At 40.4% G+C, this 18,994-nt stretch overlaps 2 protein-coding genes across 2 annotated transcripts; one reads left to right on the top strand and one right to left on the bottom strand.

The window, feature by feature from the left end:
• Positions 1-9,629: 9,629 nt before the first annotated feature.
• On the bottom strand, positions 9,630-11,023 carry LOC104226319 (uncharacterized). The gene is made up of 2 exons (XM_009778285.1): positions 10,650-11,023; positions 9,630-9,684 (listed from the first exon to the last, which is right to left on the bottom strand). The coding sequence occupies exons 1-2, from the start codon at positions 11,021-11,023 to the stop codon at positions 9,630-9,632; spliced, it is 429 nt and encodes a 142-aa protein (XP_009776587.1).
• Positions 11,024-14,866: 3,843 nt separating this feature from the next.
• Positions 14,867-18,452, top strand: LOC138885452 (intracellular protein transport protein USO1-like). Its single transcript, XM_070166403.1, has 9 exons — positions 14,867-15,662; positions 15,783-16,624; positions 16,716-16,874; positions 17,040-17,117; positions 17,206-17,267; positions 17,366-17,518; positions 17,606-17,871; positions 17,986-18,047; positions 18,132-18,452. Exons 1-9 carry the CDS (start codon positions 14,867-14,869, stop codon positions 18,450-18,452), a joined length of 2,739 nt encoding a protein of 912 aa, XP_070022504.1.
• The last annotated feature ends 542 nt before the right edge of the window (positions 18,453-18,994 follow it).

Raw genomic sequence — 18,994 nt, 5'->3', positions numbered from 1 at the left:
TGATCACACATATCTCACCCTAGAAGAAAACTTAGGAAAAATGAAGGATGAGCTGTACAGGAAAGATGAGCAGATAAGAGTATTAAAATAAGATCTAGGGAAGGTAAAACATGAACTAGACATAACTTGCAAATGGAACAAGGCTTCTGATGCACTCTCCTGGCTACAAGAACATCATGGTAGCAACAAAAGAGGACTTGGTTATGAGGCTCAAACACCTAAGTGGGATCCCAAAAGCAAGTACCTCACACTTCCTGAGAACAAAATTTGCACACACTGTGGTAAAACTGGTCACTATAAAAGTGAATGTATTGCAAAAGAAAAGGCTAGTCAAAAGAATAAAGAATTTGTTCAAGGGAAAAATAGGCTGCCAGGTTGGGCTAAAAAGAATCTGATTCACCCTTTTGCCTATAGAAAGGGACCCAAACTAGTTTGGGTTCCTAAGACTAACCTTTGATTTCTTTTTGCGGGTCCTAGTGAAGGGGAGAAGCCAAATATGCTACATGGATAGTGGCTGCTCAAAGCATTTGATAGGAAGCAAAAACTAGTTCCTTTCACTTGAGGACCTCAAAGGAGGTAATGTCTCCTTTGGAAATGGGAAGAAAGGTGAGATCATTGGGGTTGGAAAGGTAGGTAAGATTGATTCTCACTCTATTCAGAATGTCTACTTGATAGATTGCCTAAAGTACAGTCTAATCAGTGTATCACAATTATGTGATAGAGGTAACTTGGTAGCATTCACCTCTACCAAATGTTTTGCTATTGATCTTACCACTGACAAGATTGTTTTGCAGAAAAAAGAGAGTAAACAATATATACATTGTATATTTGCCCACACTTTTAGAAAATGAACTCACTTGCTTAAGTATGTTGGACAATGATCCCCTCCTTTGGCACAAGAGACTTGGACATGCAAGTCTGAGTCGACTCAACAAATTAGTCTCCAAGGACCTGGTGATAGGGCTGCCTAACATCAAGTTCAAGGAAGACAAAGTTTATGAGGCTTGTGCAAGGGGGAAGCAGGTAAGATGCTCTTTTAAATGCAAGAAAGTGGTAAGCACCACCAGAACGATGGTACTGGTCCATATGGATCTCTATAGTCCAATGAGAACATTAAGCAGAGGTGGTAAAAGATATGTGATGGTGCTTGTTGATGATTACTCTAGATTTTCTTAGACATTATTTCTAACATCTAAAGATGAAGCATTTGACATGTTTACTTCTTTTGTTAGAAAAACTCAGAAATAACTAGGTAATCAACTTGCATCAATTAGGTCTGATCGTGGAACTGAATTTGAAAATGCTAAGTTTGCTGAATTTTTGCATCCTACATTATAAATAGTTGCATGACTAGACCTCTTGTTAAGAAGATTCCCTATGAGTCACTTAAAGGGAGAAAGCTAAATACATCCCATTTTAAGGCATTTAGATGCAAGTGCTTTGTGCACAACAATAGCAAAGACTACCTAGGTAAGTATGATCCCAGAAGTGATGAGGGAGTATTTTGGAATATTCTTCACATAGTAAAGGTTATAAGATATACAGTAAAAGAACTATATGTGTAGAAAAATGTATATATTATTTTTTAAAAATTAACATTCTTTCTGAGAGGCAGGAACAAGATAATGAAGAGATTGGGCTGATAAGAAATTCAAATGGTGAAACCACAGTCCAGCCTGAAGATGCATCGCAGGAAACAACAAGTGATGGAACAAGTCCTTCTACCCAGGGCAACATGACAGGGGGAACTGACTAGAGAGGAACTGATCCTCAAACATCGAGGGAACCTGTCTATGAACCTATTCCTCAGTAACAAAACTAGGAAGGAACATCCAAAGAAATTGACACTCCTATTGCAACATCCACGAAATTGGATATAGATGAACCTGGTTCATCTGTTGATCAGAAGTTGTATAGGGGAATGATTGGTTCCCTTTTGTATCTTACTACTAGCAGACCTGACATTATTTTTAGTGTAGGGCTTTGTGATCAATTTCAAGAAAATCCAAAGGAATCCCACTTGGCTGCTGTGAAGAGAATATTGAGATACTTGAAAGGCACTACTGACCTTTGCCTTTGGTATCCAAAAGGTAGTAACTTTAACCTAGTGGGATATGTTGACGCTGACTATGCAGGTTTTCTTGTGGATAGGAAGAGCACCTCAGGTATGGTATACTTCCTTGGTTCATGTCTTGTGTCATGGGCTACTAAAAAGCAAAATTCAGTGGCCTTATCTACTGATGAAGCTGAGTATGATGCTGCTGCTTCATGATTGTGCTCAATTGTTTTGGATCAAGAAACAGTTGATGGATTTTGGTATTAAAGTTGGTTGCATACCTATTTTATGTGATAACACTAGTGCTATTAGTATGAGTAAGAATCCGATTCATCATAAGAGAACTAAGCACATCGATGTTAGACACCATTTTTGAGGGACAACTATGAAAAAGGCTTGATCACTGTGGAGTTTTGTGCTACTGACAAGCAAATTGCTAACATCTTCACAAAAGCCTTAGGTAGAGATCACCTTGAGAGGAACAGGTTGGAATTAGGGATGATTAAGATCACCTAAATGGACCAGTTCAAGGTTAAACGAAAAAAAAAAACTGAAAAAAATATATTTGGTTAGAAAGTCTGTAAATTGTGTATAGTTAGATTAAATCTTGCTCAGTCTCATACTTTCCATAGTATACTCTTCTGCCATGTGTTAAAATGACTTATTAATCTCTAATGATATTTTCTCTATTTTGGTAAATTTAGACTTACACAAGAGAATTATCAGTGAAGAACCTGGTTCATCAAGATAACATGGTATGTTTTCTATACTCTGCATAATTTGAAATAACTATATTTGGATCATGAGCAAAGTCCTACAAAATACCAAAGTTCTTTTGAACTTATCCTTTACAAGTGAACCAGTTACGTTCAAGACTCCTGACCATATCAAACTACCTAGATTCTTTTAAATTTGCTACTCAGGGGGGAAGAAAATGGCTCTTCCAAAACTGAAGAAGTATCTTCTAATTCTAAAGTTTCTCCTGAGACGATTTCTAAAGTTTCTACAAATTTAGAAAATAGATTTATAGGATCTATAGCAGGTGTTGAGACTACAAAATCTGGAGAAGTTGGTGGTAAAAAAGAAAATGAAAAAAAGGAGCGCAAGGGTGATAGGAGTACTGTGAGGGGAAAGGGGACAAGTGTGGTTGATTCTTCACCCACTCCTGTGAGTTTAACCAAAAACGTAGGTGCAATGGTTGTTTGGGGAGATGAACCTGGTTCATCTGTAGAGGAAACCCCCACAGACCTGCTGAAGAAAGTGACTGAAAGCTATAATCCAGCTTCTTGATAGAGTTATCGATGGCACCAAAACTCATATTATTCCCTATGGCTTCATTCTCACAACTGTGCTTGCACATTTCAATGTACCTATGAAAAAGTGGGAGGTTAGTACAAACATGGATCATTTTTGGGTTAATACTCTGCTTGCTTACGATCATGAAGTTAATGTCACTCCTAAAGAATCTAGTTCATCCAAAAGGGTACCAGTGAATAGCAAGTCCAGAGCCTTGGTGCAAGAAAGTGGGGCTAAGGATGCTGAGATTGAAAGGCCGAAGAAGAGGTTGGTTGAGGTGGAGACTAAGAGAGATGCTCTCAGAACTGAGCTAGCAAGAGAAAAAGAGAAGAATGATGGCATTCTTCAAGGTATGCTGAAACTCCTCCAAGTCAAAAACAAAGCACCTAGTTCTTCCCAGCCCTAAGTCTCCTAGCCTAATGTAGATAAACCAGTAACCCAGTTCGGGACTTTTTGTTTCTTTTGCTCATGTTTTCAGTATTTTTATTTCTTCTTATGCTTTGTGGTAGAATCTTATCAATCATCAATGAAATTCACTGTTTTTGCTCTAACTGTTTGTTTATATTTCTTTGATGGTTAAAATTATTAGCTTGATCTATGATGATTAATCCATAATTGCATTTGAAGTAGCCCCAGTGGCCATGAGTAAGTTTTAAAATCTGGTTATCTCACATTTTTTACGCAACTTTTCGATGATGCCAAAAGGGGGAAAAGGTTGTGCTTGAAACAAGTGATGTTTACACTTTGAATAGTGATGTTTATAACCTAATGTACCTGGTCCTTGATGATAAGTGATAAAAAGGAAAAATGTTTCTAACATTGTGTTGATGTTGAGCTGAGTTAAAACAGGGCCTAAGCTTATGAAAAGTACAGAGTTTGTCATCATCAAAAAGGGGGAATTTGTTGGCCCAAGTAAAGGTTAGTTTTGAAGACTGACAAAGGAACTTAGGATGAACCAGGTCCATCCCTCAGGTGCACAAAAACGGGTAGATTCGAGCATGTGGGTTGCACGTGAAGGAGATAAGCTTAACTTGGTGTATTTAATAACTCCTGATCGAAAAGGTTGCATAATTGATAAGGAGAAAGACTCCTTAGTCAAAGAGAACACTATCCAAGATAGGGAAGGAGTTAGAAGTTAAAATCAACTAGAACTCTTCCACCAAGGAAGAGTTGCATCAAAACTATAGTTATTTCTTCATCTACTAACTCTATAAATTTCAGGATGTTCTCATAGTACAAGTGTTGCACAAAAATGTAGAAGTTACACGTGAATTGAGAGCAAAATAGCAAGGTTTTTTTCAAGCAGTTCATGTGTGATTCAAGTGTGCAAACCTGAAGCTACATGAACCAGATCAAAGAACCAGCTCCATAAAGAGTTTTATGGATCTTTCTTTATTTCTAGTTCAATTGTAGTATGTGTTTTCATATTGTACCTTTCAGCTTTATCTAGAAGCAATTGTAATAGGTATTTGAGTATTCAAGTTAGAGTTAACTTGAAGTTGTAACAACAGTTAGAGGCTGGTTGCTACAACAGGATTAGAGGTAATCCTTAGGTTTACAAAGAGTTTTTGTAAATGCTGTTTTGGCTCAGTGATTTAGTGAAGTGTTGGGGAAAATCCTACTAAGTAGTAGGTCGTGGTTTTTTCACCTTTTAAGCCAGGTATTTTCCACGTAAAAATCTCTGTGTTCTTTATTTTATGTACTTTTTATTCCGCAAACAGTAGTAGTTAGAACACCTAGAAGAATCGAGTTCTTCTAGATCAAAAAATTGGGTACCGCATAAATCACCCCCCTCTTGTGTGGTATTTATGTTTAGAACATCAAGGGGAATCCTAAATAAGGTACACTTCTAATTATAGTATGGAATCTAATTGGACAGCTATCTAACCACCACAGACAAATCAATTCTGGAAATTACGCTGTGATCTTCGAGCCATTGTGGGAATCTTGCTCTTTCTGTTATTGAACCCTAACACTATTATCTCGAAATGAGCCTTCTTCCGACCTCGAATTAAAGTTATCGACCTCGACCTCGATATTGGAAAGGAGCCTCAACCCCAATCTCGGCATCCTGACCTCTCGACGTGGTATAACCTTTTCCATTGGAGAACAAAATCGGGTAGCCCCGATTTTTACTGTATACAGATAGTCCCCTCGTTTTTTAGAATAAATGATAAGAAATAACTTGAGCTTCGATTTTTCGGAGTCTTTGATGATGATATAATCCCGTGACATAAGCACTCGAGGTAAGCAAAATGTCCTGTCGGTTCGCTTCCCCAAAACATTAAATACTTGCCAGTGGTGGTAGGCCACTAGCGCCGCTGAACCGTCACCGTGTACCTATAAATATAGGGCTTATATTCGACTCAAGAACTTTGCTCCCAACTTCAAACTTTTTGGATCTCTCCCTCTCTTCACCTTTCTCTTTCACTACTTGTTGTTCCTACCTTTTTAGCACCAAAAGATATCAAAACTCCACCGCTTTCCACTTCCTCTAACCTGAAACGATGGTGAAAACCTTCAAAATCATTCCTCAAAAGGAGAAAGCTACCTCATCTTCTTCCCGGCTGGTGGCGACAAAGCCCGAGATTGTCCCTGACCCTGTGTCATAAAGAGCGACTTCAAAGTCAAGAATCTCCTCGCGATTCCTGGACGGTGCGAGCATGTATCGAGATATATATGCTCGATAATGGAGAAACACTTCGAGGACAAGAAGAAAGATTGTGGCCGGGGGGACGAGGTCATGGTACAGATCCCCTCCCCCGAGGAGAGTATCGCTACTCATGTGGAGGGGTTCCTGAGTGTCTATACTTACCCCTTCACACTGGGTCCCATCGACCCAGTCGTCATCGACTTTTGCAAGAGGTACCAGGTCACCCTCAGCCAGATCCACCCTTCTTTGTGGCGCATAGTGATCATGCTCTGTTACTTATCCAGTAAGGCCGAGGGGCTAGAGTTTATCCTCAACCATCTTATTCGATTGTATTGGCCTCAGCTTTTCCGAAGGTTTATCAAGCTCAAACGCCGGTTGGCCAAGTCCTTCTTTGCTAGATGAGGATAAAGATCGTGGTTGGATGAGTCGGTTCGTTCGAGTGAGGACCTGTGACATCATCCCAGAGGAGTAAATGTCGTTCCTAGAGAAGTGGAACCCCGAGCATAAGTGAAGTTTTTTTTCAATAGCCCTTCGTATTCCATTTTTGCATTGTGTGATGCCTCCATCTTTTTTGCAGCGGTCTCTTGGATGCCCCATGTGGTTACTGATCTCGAAGACTGGGTCCAAAAACTAGCTGCAACCTCCTCGTATAACGAGCACCACTGGTGTGACTTGGCGAAGGGCAGATGGGAAGCCAAACATCATGGTAAGTTCATCTTGTAAACTTTTGGTGCTTCCCTCTTTATCGGAAATATTTCTTTACTCATACCTAATTCTCCTTCATGCAGGCATTGGAGATGTCTTTGAAATGAAGCCGGCCCTGCCCGGGGAAGAAACTGAGTCCCCGATTCCGAAATCAGGGAAAGATAATAAGAGGAAAAGGGTCTCGAAGCCCGGAGACCCCCAAGATAAAGGCTCCAGCTTGAAGATGTAGGAGGAATCTCATTCGTGTGGATATTGACTCAATCCACCAGCTGAATGATGAAGTAGAAGAAGACGAGGGCGAAGACTCGGCGCTGATGGTTCGGGTCAGGAAATCGATTGAAGTCGACAAGCCCTCTGAGCCGAAAACTCAGCCTTGTGATGAAGAGGATTCGAGAAAAAATGCGCGAAAAACCCGTGAATCGCTCGAGGTCGAGATTGTTCCTCGTCTATCAACGAGCACACCGGAGGGGGCGAGTTCCAAAATACCCAGTACTAAATAGAATGCCCCGAGTGATTCTCTAGGGTCCATGACAATAGGTTACTCTCCCACTCTACCAGCTTATTCTGAAGAAGCCATAAGGGAGGCTCGGTCTCTGTAGACGCCTGACTTGGGTGGAGTCCCCAGCGAAGAGGATCCCTTCCGGGATTTCTTTACTAGGGTTGATGATGCCACCGATCTCAACGATGCATCTACCCTCTTCGAAGAGGCTCAATGTCTTTTCTCCTGAGTAAGCATTAATCCTTATCATTGCATTTTTCTTTTTCTTATTCTCCCTTTACCCTAACTGATATCTTTTTTCCAGTGTAGGCTTTCACCAAGTTTAGGGCCGACCTGAGCCAATGCAAGACCGAGCTCCAGAAGACCTCGGATGAAAGGAATGCTTTGAATCTCCTTTGCAGTCAAACGGAGGAGGAGCTCAAGGATCTTCGGGCAGACTTGGCCAAGGCTCGTAAGGATGAGGCCGAGCTAGACAAGCAAGTAACTGTCATTTTGAAAGAGTTTTAGTCTACTCGACCCAACTATGGAGGCTAATACTTCAGTGTCTCAGCTGCAGCAAAAACTGGATAGGATCGAGCAGCTTCGCAGGGAGGTCGATCAAGGCAAGGACGATTGCAATCGGTGGAAGGAGAATATAGACCGCCTTGCTATGGAGAAGGAGGTTGCTTTAGCCAAATTGACATCGGCTAAGGCCCAACTCCAGGGTGCTAAAGAGAAGTTGGGACCAAGACAAAAGGATCGACGAGCTCGAGGTCAAGCTTGCTGAGGCCAGGGCTGAGGTCGAGAAGACAAATGTCACCACTGAAAAAACCATTGCCATATACTTAAGGGATGCTAAGGCTACTCAAATGCAACTAAGGGTAGCCTCCGACCGAGAGCGACGGAAGTGCCAATCCTGAAGGGAAACCCTCAAGGAAATCCACGCTCAAGGTTATGACCTCACTGAAGAGATAGCTCAGGCAAAGGCGCTCGAAGCTGATGCCAAATTTCTCATCTCCCCCTTCGACGACGATGATGATGAAGGCAGCCAAGGCGAGTCTAATAATGATTAGGGGCCGAAGAGGAAGCTTCTCCCGAGGGAGAAACCAGCCCCGGGCATAGTTAGGATATTTGTTTTTGTGTAAAGCCCCTCGTGGGCATTGTAAATACCTTCTATGTATAAAAAATCTCCTTTTTTACGCTTTATCTCTAATTCGCCGTAAAGTTTGCTTTGTTTTTTCCTTGCAATTTTTTTTGTTGTTACAACTTCAATAATCGGGTGAGCATTAGCTCGAACACAGAGTAAAACAAACCTTAGTAAATAATAGGCAAGTTTTGAACTTATAATAGAATACCTCTTAAGGTTTTACAATGAATCCTCGAGCTATATTCAAGTCGACTTTATTAGAGCTTGGAATAATGGGACCCTTAAGTCCGAGTTGAGTGAGAATAAGGTCTCAAACTCTAAATGTTTTGGCCCTTAGGTTCTTTTAGGTTGGGCCGATATGGCCTTTAAAAGATGGCTATTATTTCTACCTTTTTCGGCTTAAAAGACATAGTAAAAATTTCTTTATGCCTTAGCATGTATTTTTTACCCATTGGGTTTTTTGAGGGTCCGATGCCGATTAAGACCCCATTGCTTTTTGTGCCTTAGCACATTTGTGTTAAGATAATTTGATACCTCTTAAGGTTTTTCGAGGGTTGTTTTTATCGAAGCCTTTTTTTAATCATTTCGCTGGCAATAGCCTTTTAACCGGTTTTTCAAAGTATTTTAAGGCCTATTGTTTATTGCAGGATTCGGATGTCTCCGAGCCGCGTTATTTCAGCCGTAGCCTTCAACATGGTCGTAGCCTTCGGTTATGCCTCTTGGACTTATTCCCCGATTACATTTTGAACTTGTTCGAAATGTGAGTCCCCGAGTATAATGGCCTTGGCCTATATGTCGAGGGGTGCCTCTTTGAGGTCTTATGAATCCGAGTTTAGATGACTCAAATGTGTTGACTGTCAATGACAGTCCCCGAGTATTTGGCTTTTGGACCTTGAGCCATTTCTCACAAATTCACAAGTATGGAGCTCGTGTAGTAGCAAATTTCTTTGAGACACAAAGCATTTGATAGGTAAAGAATGCTTCTTTGAATAATTCATACATGTGTACATGTTTTTCCATTGGGACTCGACTATTCTATATCGACACGGTTCATCCAACCGTTTGGCCCATTACAAGGTTTTTCTATCGAGACCATTTGACATGAAGTATTTTTCTCGAAAATATAACCTCCGAGGGTGATGCCCCCTAGTATTCGAGGTTGATTAAAAAGAAGACTTGGATACTGTTGAATGTTCCTTAGGTAGGACATAGTTGTTGCCTCATTAAAAGCCTCGCTGGAAAAACCCATTTGGGATAAAACCCGATATAAGGGAAAAAGAGTGCAATGCGTGCTTTAAGAACTAAGGTCTTCGTGTTGAGGAGTTTTCTTGACGTCTTCGATCGAACACCTGCAATAAGTTAGTGTCAAATACAAATAGAAAAAGGGAGAAAGTCATACCTTAGCAATAATATCATTTGAGTAGTGATACATTCCAATTGTTTGTCAATTGTCTGCTCTCCATTGTGCCGAGTTTGTAAGATCCCTTTCGGATGATGCGAATAACTTGATATGGTCCTTCCCTATTTGGGCCAAGTTTCTTTTCGTTTGGTCTTAGGTATTAAGGGTGACTTTCCTTAGAACTAAGTCCCCGATTCCGAAGTGGCGAAGGTTGGTTCTTCTATTGTAATATCTATCGATTCTTTGCTTCTGTGCAGCCATCCAAACAAGTACAGCTTCTCATTTTTCATCCAATAGTTCGAGGGTAGTATTTATAGCCTCGTGATTTGATTCCTCCGTTACATGTCAAAATCTGGCACTGGGTTCCCCCACCTCGACTAGAATTAAGGCCTCGGAGCCATATACTAAGGAGAACAGGGTTGCCCCCGTGCTGGACTTTGATGTCATTCGATACGCCCAAAGAACTTCGGGTAGAACTTCTCTCCATTTCCTCTTAGCATTGTTTAACCTTTTCTTTAAGTTTTGAATGATAGTTTTATGTGTCGATTCGGCCTGTTTGTTTCCGCTCGGTGATATGGCGTTGATAAGATCATTTTTATTTTGTGCTATTAGAGGAACTACGTTATCTTGCTGCCAATGAATTGCTTTTCGTTGTCACATACGGTTTCGGCAGGTATCTCAAATCGACACACGATGTGGTCCTAGATGAAGTCTATAACTTCTTTTTCTCTTACCTTCTCGAAGGACTGTGCTTCCACCCATTTAGAAAAGTAGTCAGTCATAAACAAAATGAATTTAGCTTTACCTGGCTCCGTTGGCAGAGGGCCAACGATGTCCATCCCCCATTTTATGAATAGCCATAGGGATAGGACTGAATGAAGTTGCTCTCCGGTCTATTGAATCATCGGTGCAAACCTTTGACATTTATCACATTTTCGAATAAACTCCTTAATGTCTTTTTCCATGTTATCCCAGTAATACCCTGCTCTAACGATTTTGCAAATCAAAGAATCGGCGCTGGAGTGGTTTCCACAAGTGCCTTCATGGATCTCTCCTAAAACATAATAGGTGTCCCCGGGCCCTAACGATACCGCCAATGGTCCATCAAATGTCCTTCTGTATAATGTTCCATCTTCATCCAATGTGAACCGAGCAACTTTGATTCGTAGGGCCCTCAACTCTTTATAGTCCAATGGGAGCTTTCCATTCTTTAAATATTCAATATATTTGTTCCTCCAATCCCAAGTTAAACTTGTAGAATTTATCCCGGCATGACCCTCATCGACCATATATCTCAATAATTGGACGACATTCCCCGGGATAATATCATCTTTTTCGACTGATGATCCTAAATTTGAAAGTGCATTGATCGGTGCCAACCCTACACCACTACGGAGTGGAGATAGTGGTCGATGAAACCTTTACCCGAGATGGTTGGGATCGAATCCACAGGGAGCTAGAAGTGGGAATTGGATTCCTATCTAAACTAGAGATGCGTTTTACTCTTAATTACTCTTCCAATCATCTTTGGTTGGGTTTTTTACTTCTAATATTTATGCTAATAATATGCTAAATTAAACTAAGAATGATTGCTTGTAGGGTGTTCTAAATAGTTAAAGAGGCACTAGAGAAGTGACTTTCTCCTAGGTGAATACTTGATGGGTTCTCGAATCTAAGGCAAGGTCGTCATGTTGGGGATTACAATATAACCAATGCATGAAACTTCTCACTCTATACCTCTCGGTAGTTTGAGTGATTTTGCCCTATTGACTTTCTCAAGACCAATTGGGTATGATAATTTGTGCAAGCAATTTAGGTTCAAGTTGGGTATTACTATCTCTAGGTTTAACCCTTTAATTGGGGCTATCAATCTCTTGAATACGCCCCAATTCTTTGTTGGACTAATTTTTCTAGACTCAAGCTCTCTATCTCAAGAAGAGCCCAAGTCAAAAAGGCACAAATTAGTGTTTGCAACCACTAATTCAACATGGAAAACACAAATTAGTCCAAATATCAAACACCCATAGACATTCAAGCCTTAAAACTCAAGACCCATCAAATATCCACACTAGGGTTGAGCCACAACCCTAGCTAATGGGTCTAGCTACTCATAATAATGGAAGAAAACAAAGAAATAGATGAAGAAAAACCTATAATATTTAATTACAAGCTAATAATTGAAGATTCAATGATAAAACCACTATAAAATTACACAAAATGGTTAAGCACAGCTGTTCACATGCTCAACCCAAAATCAACTTACAAAAGATGACCTAAAATGAGAAAAGAAAGTATTTATACTAGGCCGAATTTTCTGGACAAAAATACCCCTACGGGGGTACCGCGGACCGCAAGAAATGGAGTGCGACCGCGGTGAGGCTTTTTGGCTTCAAACTCTGCTCTCTAAACTTGGCCACCACGGGCCACATAAAATGCACCGCGGCCGCAGTGGCTTCTACTGCGGTCCGCACAAAAAGGATCGCGAACCGCACTGGCATTATCCTTAGGATTCCCAACTCTCTGAACCTCATCTTTGTGAACCGCACAATATCGATTGCGGCTGCGGTGAGTCCACTGCGGTCCGCACAAAATGTTTTGTGGCCGCATTGCTTGAGTTTCCAAAATATGCAACCCTCTGAATCTCCTCACTATGGACCGCACCAAATAGAGTGCGGCCGCAGTGGATCTGTTGCACTATGCTTGGACTTGTTCTTGGTACTTGTGCATATTTCACTCCTTTTTGAGTTGGTTTTGACTGACTGTCACCTTTTTTACCAAACCCTGCAAACAAGTACAACATGTAAGCCTTTGGAACTATTTTGTACATATTTTTAATCAAAACTCAAGTAAGAAGCAGTGTAAAATAAGCCATATTCCCTAGTTATCATGCATCAGACTTACTGTTTTGTTCTCGAGGTACGTGGTCTAGAGTCCACTCCTTGAAGCGGTGCAAAGTTACCTGTAGCTTGTTAAAATACCTATGCAGCCTATCCTCTCGAACTTCAAAGCTTTCGTTTACTTGGTTCACCACCAACAAAGAGTCACACTTGGCTTCAATGACTTCTGCCCCCAAGCTTTTATCTATCTCGAGACCTGCAATCATGGCCTCGTACTCGGCCTCATTGTTAGTCAACCTAGAAGTTTTGATAAACTGCCTAATAGTATTACCTGTGGGTGGCTTTAAAATGATGCCTAGCTCAGACCCCCTCACATTAGAAGCACCGTCTGTGGAAAAGGGTCCATACCCCCTATGATGTACCTAATTTTAACAAGAGTTCCTTTTCAACTTTGGGTACGAGGGTTGGCATGAAATCGGCCACGAAGTTTACTAAAATTTGAGACTTGATGGTCATTCGGGGTTGATACTCAATATCGTACCCACTGAGTTCGATGGCCCATTTGGCCAATCGACCCAAAAGTTCAGGCTTGTGTAAAATATTATGAAGTGGGTAAGTGGTTAACACACTTATGGGGTGACACTGAAAGTATGGTTTCAGCTTTCTAGAAGCACTTATTAGTGTGAGTGCTAATATTTCTAAGTGTGGATATCTAGTTCCTACTTCCCCTAAGATTCGACTTACATAGTAAACGGGAAATTATGTACCTTGGTCTTATCAAACTAGGACACTGCTTACCGCAATTTCCGACATCGCCAAATATAAGTAGAGTTTCTCATCCGCCTTCGGAGTGTGAAGCAATGGTAGGCTCGATGGGTATCATTTCAATTCCTCTAATGCTTGTTGACACTCCAGGGTCCAGGTGAAATCATTATTCTTCTTGAGTAGAGAGAAAAATCTATGGCTTCGATCCGATGACCTCGAGATAAATCGGCCTAAAGCAGCTATCCGCGCAGTTAGCCTCTGCACGGCTTTTATGCTATCCATGATGTAAAGTCTTCGATGGCCTTGATTTTATTAGAGTTGATCTCGATCCCCCAATTTGACACCATGAAGCCTAGGAACTTGCCCAAGCCTACCTCAAAAGCACATTTCTCGGGGTTGAGTTTCATGTTATATTTTCTCTAAATCTTGAATGTTTCCTATAAATGAGCCAAATGGTCCTCTGCGCGCAGGGACTTAACTAGTATGTCATTCAATATAAACTTCCATTGACTTACCTATTTGTTCTTCAAACAACTTATTTACTAGGTGTTGGCCCAAGTTCAGGTGAAGTTTTGAAGAATGACAAATAAACTCAGTCATGGACCAGGTTCATCATGTGAGGCATAGTATTTATCAACCTAGACATGTGAGATATACGTGAAGGAGATAAGTCTCAGTAATCAAGCAGCAATATCTCCTAAACTGATAAAAAAGGTTGCATATTGGATGAGGAGAAAAGTCTCCTTATGGGAAAAGGACACAATCACACAATCCGGATAAATGATAGGGTTGGAGTTTGTATTGAACAAGGACTCAACTTCGATGAAAGATCAACAATTGAGTCTCAATCAAACTCTGATTACTAACTCATTAAATAATAGTGATTGTTCTCTTTTACATGTGTTGCACATACGCAGAAGTTAAACGTGAATAGGGAGCAAAATAGCAACGCTTTTTGCAAGCAGTTTGTGTGTAATTCAAGTGTGCAAACCTGAAGCTACCTGAACGAGATAGAAGAACCAGTTCCGTTGTGTTTATTCTTATTCTAGTTCAATTGTAGTAGGTGGTTTAAAGTTGTACCTTTTTAGCTTTCATAGAAGCATTTGTAATAGGTACTTTGAGTGTTCAAGTTATAGGCTAACTTGAAGGTGCCGCAACAGTTGAGGTTGTGTGCTACACAGGGATTAGAGCTAATCCTTAGGTTTACAAAGAGTTTTGTAAATGCTGTTTTGGCTCAGTGATTTTAGTGGATGTTTGGAAAAATCCTACTGAGTAGTAGGTCGTAGTTTTTTTTACCTTTTGATCCAGGTGTTTTCCACGTAAAAATCTCTGTGTTCTTTATTTTATGTACTTTTAATTCTGTAACAGTAGCAGTTAGAACACCTAGAAGAACCAAGTTCTTCTAGATCGAAAAATTGGGTACCACACAAATCACCCCCCACCCTCTTGTGTGGTATTGACGTTTAGAACATCAATTGGTATCAGAGAAGGTTATCCTTGAAGAGGCTAACACTTTATGAAAAGATCAACATGAGTGCACCCCCTGGGAAATGGGACGAGCAATCCACTGCCAGGCCTCCACTGTTCAATGGACAGTACTACTCTTGGTGGAAGAACAGGATGAAGGATCACATCATAAGAGAAGACTATGAACTCTGGGACATAGTCACTAATGGTCATTTGGCAACTATAATGAAAAATGAGGAAGGAGTGGTTGTGTTAAAGACAAGGGCTGACTGCACTGCTGAAGACCTAAAAAATTGGGAGAAAAATGCTAAGGCCAAGAAATGGCTTGTGTATGGACTAGGTCCAGATGAGTACAGTAGGATCCAAAGTTGTACTACTGCCAAGGAGATATGGGACACTTTGCAAGTGGCTCATGAAGGAACACCTCAAGTGAAAAGATCCAGAGGAACACTTCTATATTCTCAATATGAGAATTTTACTATGAAGGAAGGAGAAACTATCCAAGAGATGTATACTAGGTTCACTACACTGACAAATGAACTTAAGTCCCTTGGAAGGATTATTCTTGAAGAAGACAAGGTTGAGAAAATCCTGACAAGGGTTCTGCCAGTCTCATGGGAAAGCAAAATCACAGCCATTCAGGAATCTAATAATATTGCTACTCTCAGACTGGATGAACTGATTGGAAATCTTACTGCTTATGAACTGAGAAGGAAAACCATGAAGATGGATACACCCAAGAAGAAGAGAACCCTAGCTCTCAGAATTGCTGAAGGTTCAGATCTTGAAGATGATGAGATGGCTATGATCACTAGAGAATTCAAAAAGTACCTGATGAGAGGAAAGGGTTCTTCAAGAGGTACAACCTTCAACAAGTCAAGAGCTCCTGAGAAACAGACCAATGAGGGTTGCTATAAGTGTGGTAAGACTGATCACATGATCAAGAACTGCCCTCAATAAGAAATTGAGTGGAAGAAAGAAAGGGCTGAACGAAGGAACAGGAAGAAGGAACAGGTTCAACCAAAAAGGAACAAAAGTTCAACCAAGGCTATGGTTGCTGCTTGGGGAGAAACTTCAGATGAAGATTCGGAAGATGAAACTGAAGAAGAGCAAGCACTGATGGCCATCAAAGAATCAGATGATGAACAAGAGGTAAGTATCCTTCATCTCAAAAATAAGATTAAATTTTTGTCTAAAGAAAAGTTGGCTGAGCTACTACTAGACTTCATTGATGAGTCTGAGATAATTAACAATGAGAAAGAAGTTCTATCTAGGGAATGTGTGATCCTAAAAGCAAAATGCAAAAGTCTAGAGTCTAGGGATAATGAGAGTGATAACACAAATTCTAAGTTGAAGAACCAGGTTCTTGAACTTGATAACAGTGTCCTAGAACTTAGGTCTGAAAACTTAAAACTGAAACTAGGAACAGGAAAGAAGAAAGTTGATAACACATATATCACTCTAGAAGAAAACTTGGGAAAAATGAAAGATGAATTGTATAAGAAAGATGAACTCATCAAAGTCCTGAAGGAAGATATAGGAAAGGTGAAACATGAACTAGATAGAACTTGCAAGTGGAACAAGGCTTCTGATGCACTCTCTTGGCTGCAAGAGCATCATAGTAGCAACAAAAGAGGACTTGGCTATGAGACTCAAGCTCCAAAATGGGACTCTAGAAGCAAGTACCTCACTCTTCCTAAAAATAAAATCTGCACACACTGTGGCAAGGCTGACCATTACAAAAATGAATGTAATGCAAAAGAAAAGGCCAGTCAAAAGAACAAAGTCTTTGTTCAAGAGAAAAACAAGCTGCCTGGATGGGCAAGAAGGAATCTGATTCATCCTTTTGCCTATAGAAAGGGACCCAAACTAGTTTCGATTCCTAAAACTAACCCCTGATTTCTTTTTGCAGGTCCAAGTGAAAGGGAGAAGCCAAATATGGTATATGTATAGTGGCTGCTCAAAATATATGATTGGGAACAAGGACCAGTTCCTTTCACTTGAGGACTTAAAAGGAGGTAATGTCTCATTTGGTAATAGAAAGAAAGGTGAGATCATTGGGGTTGGAAAGGTAGACAAAACAGGTTCTCATTCCATAGAGAATGTCTACCTGATAGATGGCTTGAAATATAGCCTAATAAGTGTGTCACAATTATGTAACAGAGGTAATCTTGTAGCTTTTACCTCCACCAAATGCTTTGTGATTAACCTTACCACTGACAAGATTGTTTTGCAGGGAAAAAGAGTTAACAATATTTACATTGTAGATTTGTCTACTCTCTCAGAAAATGAACTCACTTGTTTAAGTGTGTTGGTTAATGATCCCCTCCTGTGGCACTAAAGACTTGGTCATGCAAGTCTAAATCAGCTAAACAAATTAGTCTCTAAAGACTTGGTGATAGGGTTACCTAATATCAAGTTCAAGGAAGACAAAGTTTGTAAGGCATGTGGAAGGGGGAAGCAGGTAAGATCATACTTCAAAAGCAAGAAAATGGTAAGTACAACCAAGTCGTTGGAACTGGTCCATATGGATCTATGAGGTCCAATGAGAACCATGAGCAGAGGTGGAAAGAAATATGTAATGGTGCTTGTCGATGATTATTCTAGATTTACCTGGGTTCTATTTCTAACCTCCAAAGATGAAACATTCGACATGTTTATTGCATTTGTTAGAAAAACTCAGAAACAATTAGGAAATCAACTTGCATCCATTAGGTCTGATCATGGAACTGAATTTGAAAATTCCAAGTTTGCTGAATTCTGTGATGAAAATGGTATAGATCATAATTTCTCTGTCCCTAGGACCCCTCAACAAAATGGAGTAGTTAAAAGGAAGAATAGAACTTTGGAGGATATGGCTAGAACCATGCTGCTTTCTAGTAAATTGCCCCACAGCTTCTGGGCAAAGGCCATAAACACTGCATGTTACATAATCAATAGATGCATGACCAGACCTCCGGTAGAGAAGACTCCCTATGAGTTACTTAAAGGGAGAAAACCAAACATATCCCATCTTAGGGCATTTGGTTGCAAGTGCTATACGCACTATAATGGAAAAGACTCCCTAGGTAAGTTTGATCCCAGAAGTTATGAGGGAGTATTCTTGGGATATTCTTCACATAGCAAAACATATAAAGTGTTTAATAAAAGAACTCTATGTGTAGAAGAAAGTGTACATGTAGTATTTGATGAAACTAACATTCTTTCTGAGAGACAGGAACATGAAGATAAAGCCATTGGATTGGTAAAGGAATTGACTGAATCCCCAGCACAAGCCAAAGTGGCATCAAAAGAAGGAACATGTGATGGAATAGGTCCTTCAAAATAGGGCAACCTGACAGGGGGAACTAATCAAGGAGAAATTGAATCAAACCCCCTAGAGGAACTTGTTCATGAACATGTTCCTCAGCAACAGAACATGGGAGAGACATCTAGCAAAAACCAGTTGGTTGTGAAAACTCACAAGTATCAAAGTTCTCATCCCATTGAGAACATTATTACTGATCCAACATTTGGAGTCAAAACTAGATCACAGCTAAAGAATTTGTGTGCTTTTGATGCTTTCCTATCTCTTATTGAACCTAAAAATGTTGTTGAGGCTTTGCAAGATGCAGATTGGGTGAATGCAATGCAATATGAACTCAACTAATTTGAAAGAAGTCAAGTTTGACATCTAGTTCCGAGACCCACGGACAGATCAGTCATTGGTACAAAATGGGTCTTCAGAAACAAACTTGATAAAGATGGAATAGTTACAAGAAACAAAGCAAGACTGGTGGTACAAGGATACAGCCAAGAGGAGGGCATAGACTATGATGAGACATTTGCTCCAGTTGCAAGACCAGAGGCAATCAGACTCCTCATAACCTTTGCAGCACACATGGAATTCACTCTTCATTAGATGGATGTCAAAAGTGCCTTCCTGAATGGCTACCTAAAGAAAGAAGTGTTTGTGAAACAACCTCCGGGGTTTGAGAGCAAGGAATGTCCTGAGCATGTATACAAATTAGACAAGGCTCTCTATGGGCTCAAGTAGGCCCCAAGAGCTTGGTATGAACGACTATCCAAATTTCTACTGGAGCATGGTTACAAAAGAGGTAAAATTGAAAGTACCTTATTTTTAAGGGAAAAAGGTAAAGATCTCCTTATTGTGCAAATATATGTGGATGGTATCATATTTGGGGCTACCAC

Source organism: Nicotiana sylvestris, chromosome 2, assembly GCF_000393655.2.
Source record: "Nicotiana sylvestris chromosome 2, ASM39365v2, whole genome shotgun sequence".
NCBI classification, from domain to species: domain Eukaryota; kingdom Viridiplantae; phylum Streptophyta; class Magnoliopsida; order Solanales; family Solanaceae; genus Nicotiana; species Nicotiana sylvestris.
Note: the sequence above shows the minus strand (reverse complement) of the source record. Positions and strands in the feature narration are given on the sequence as shown.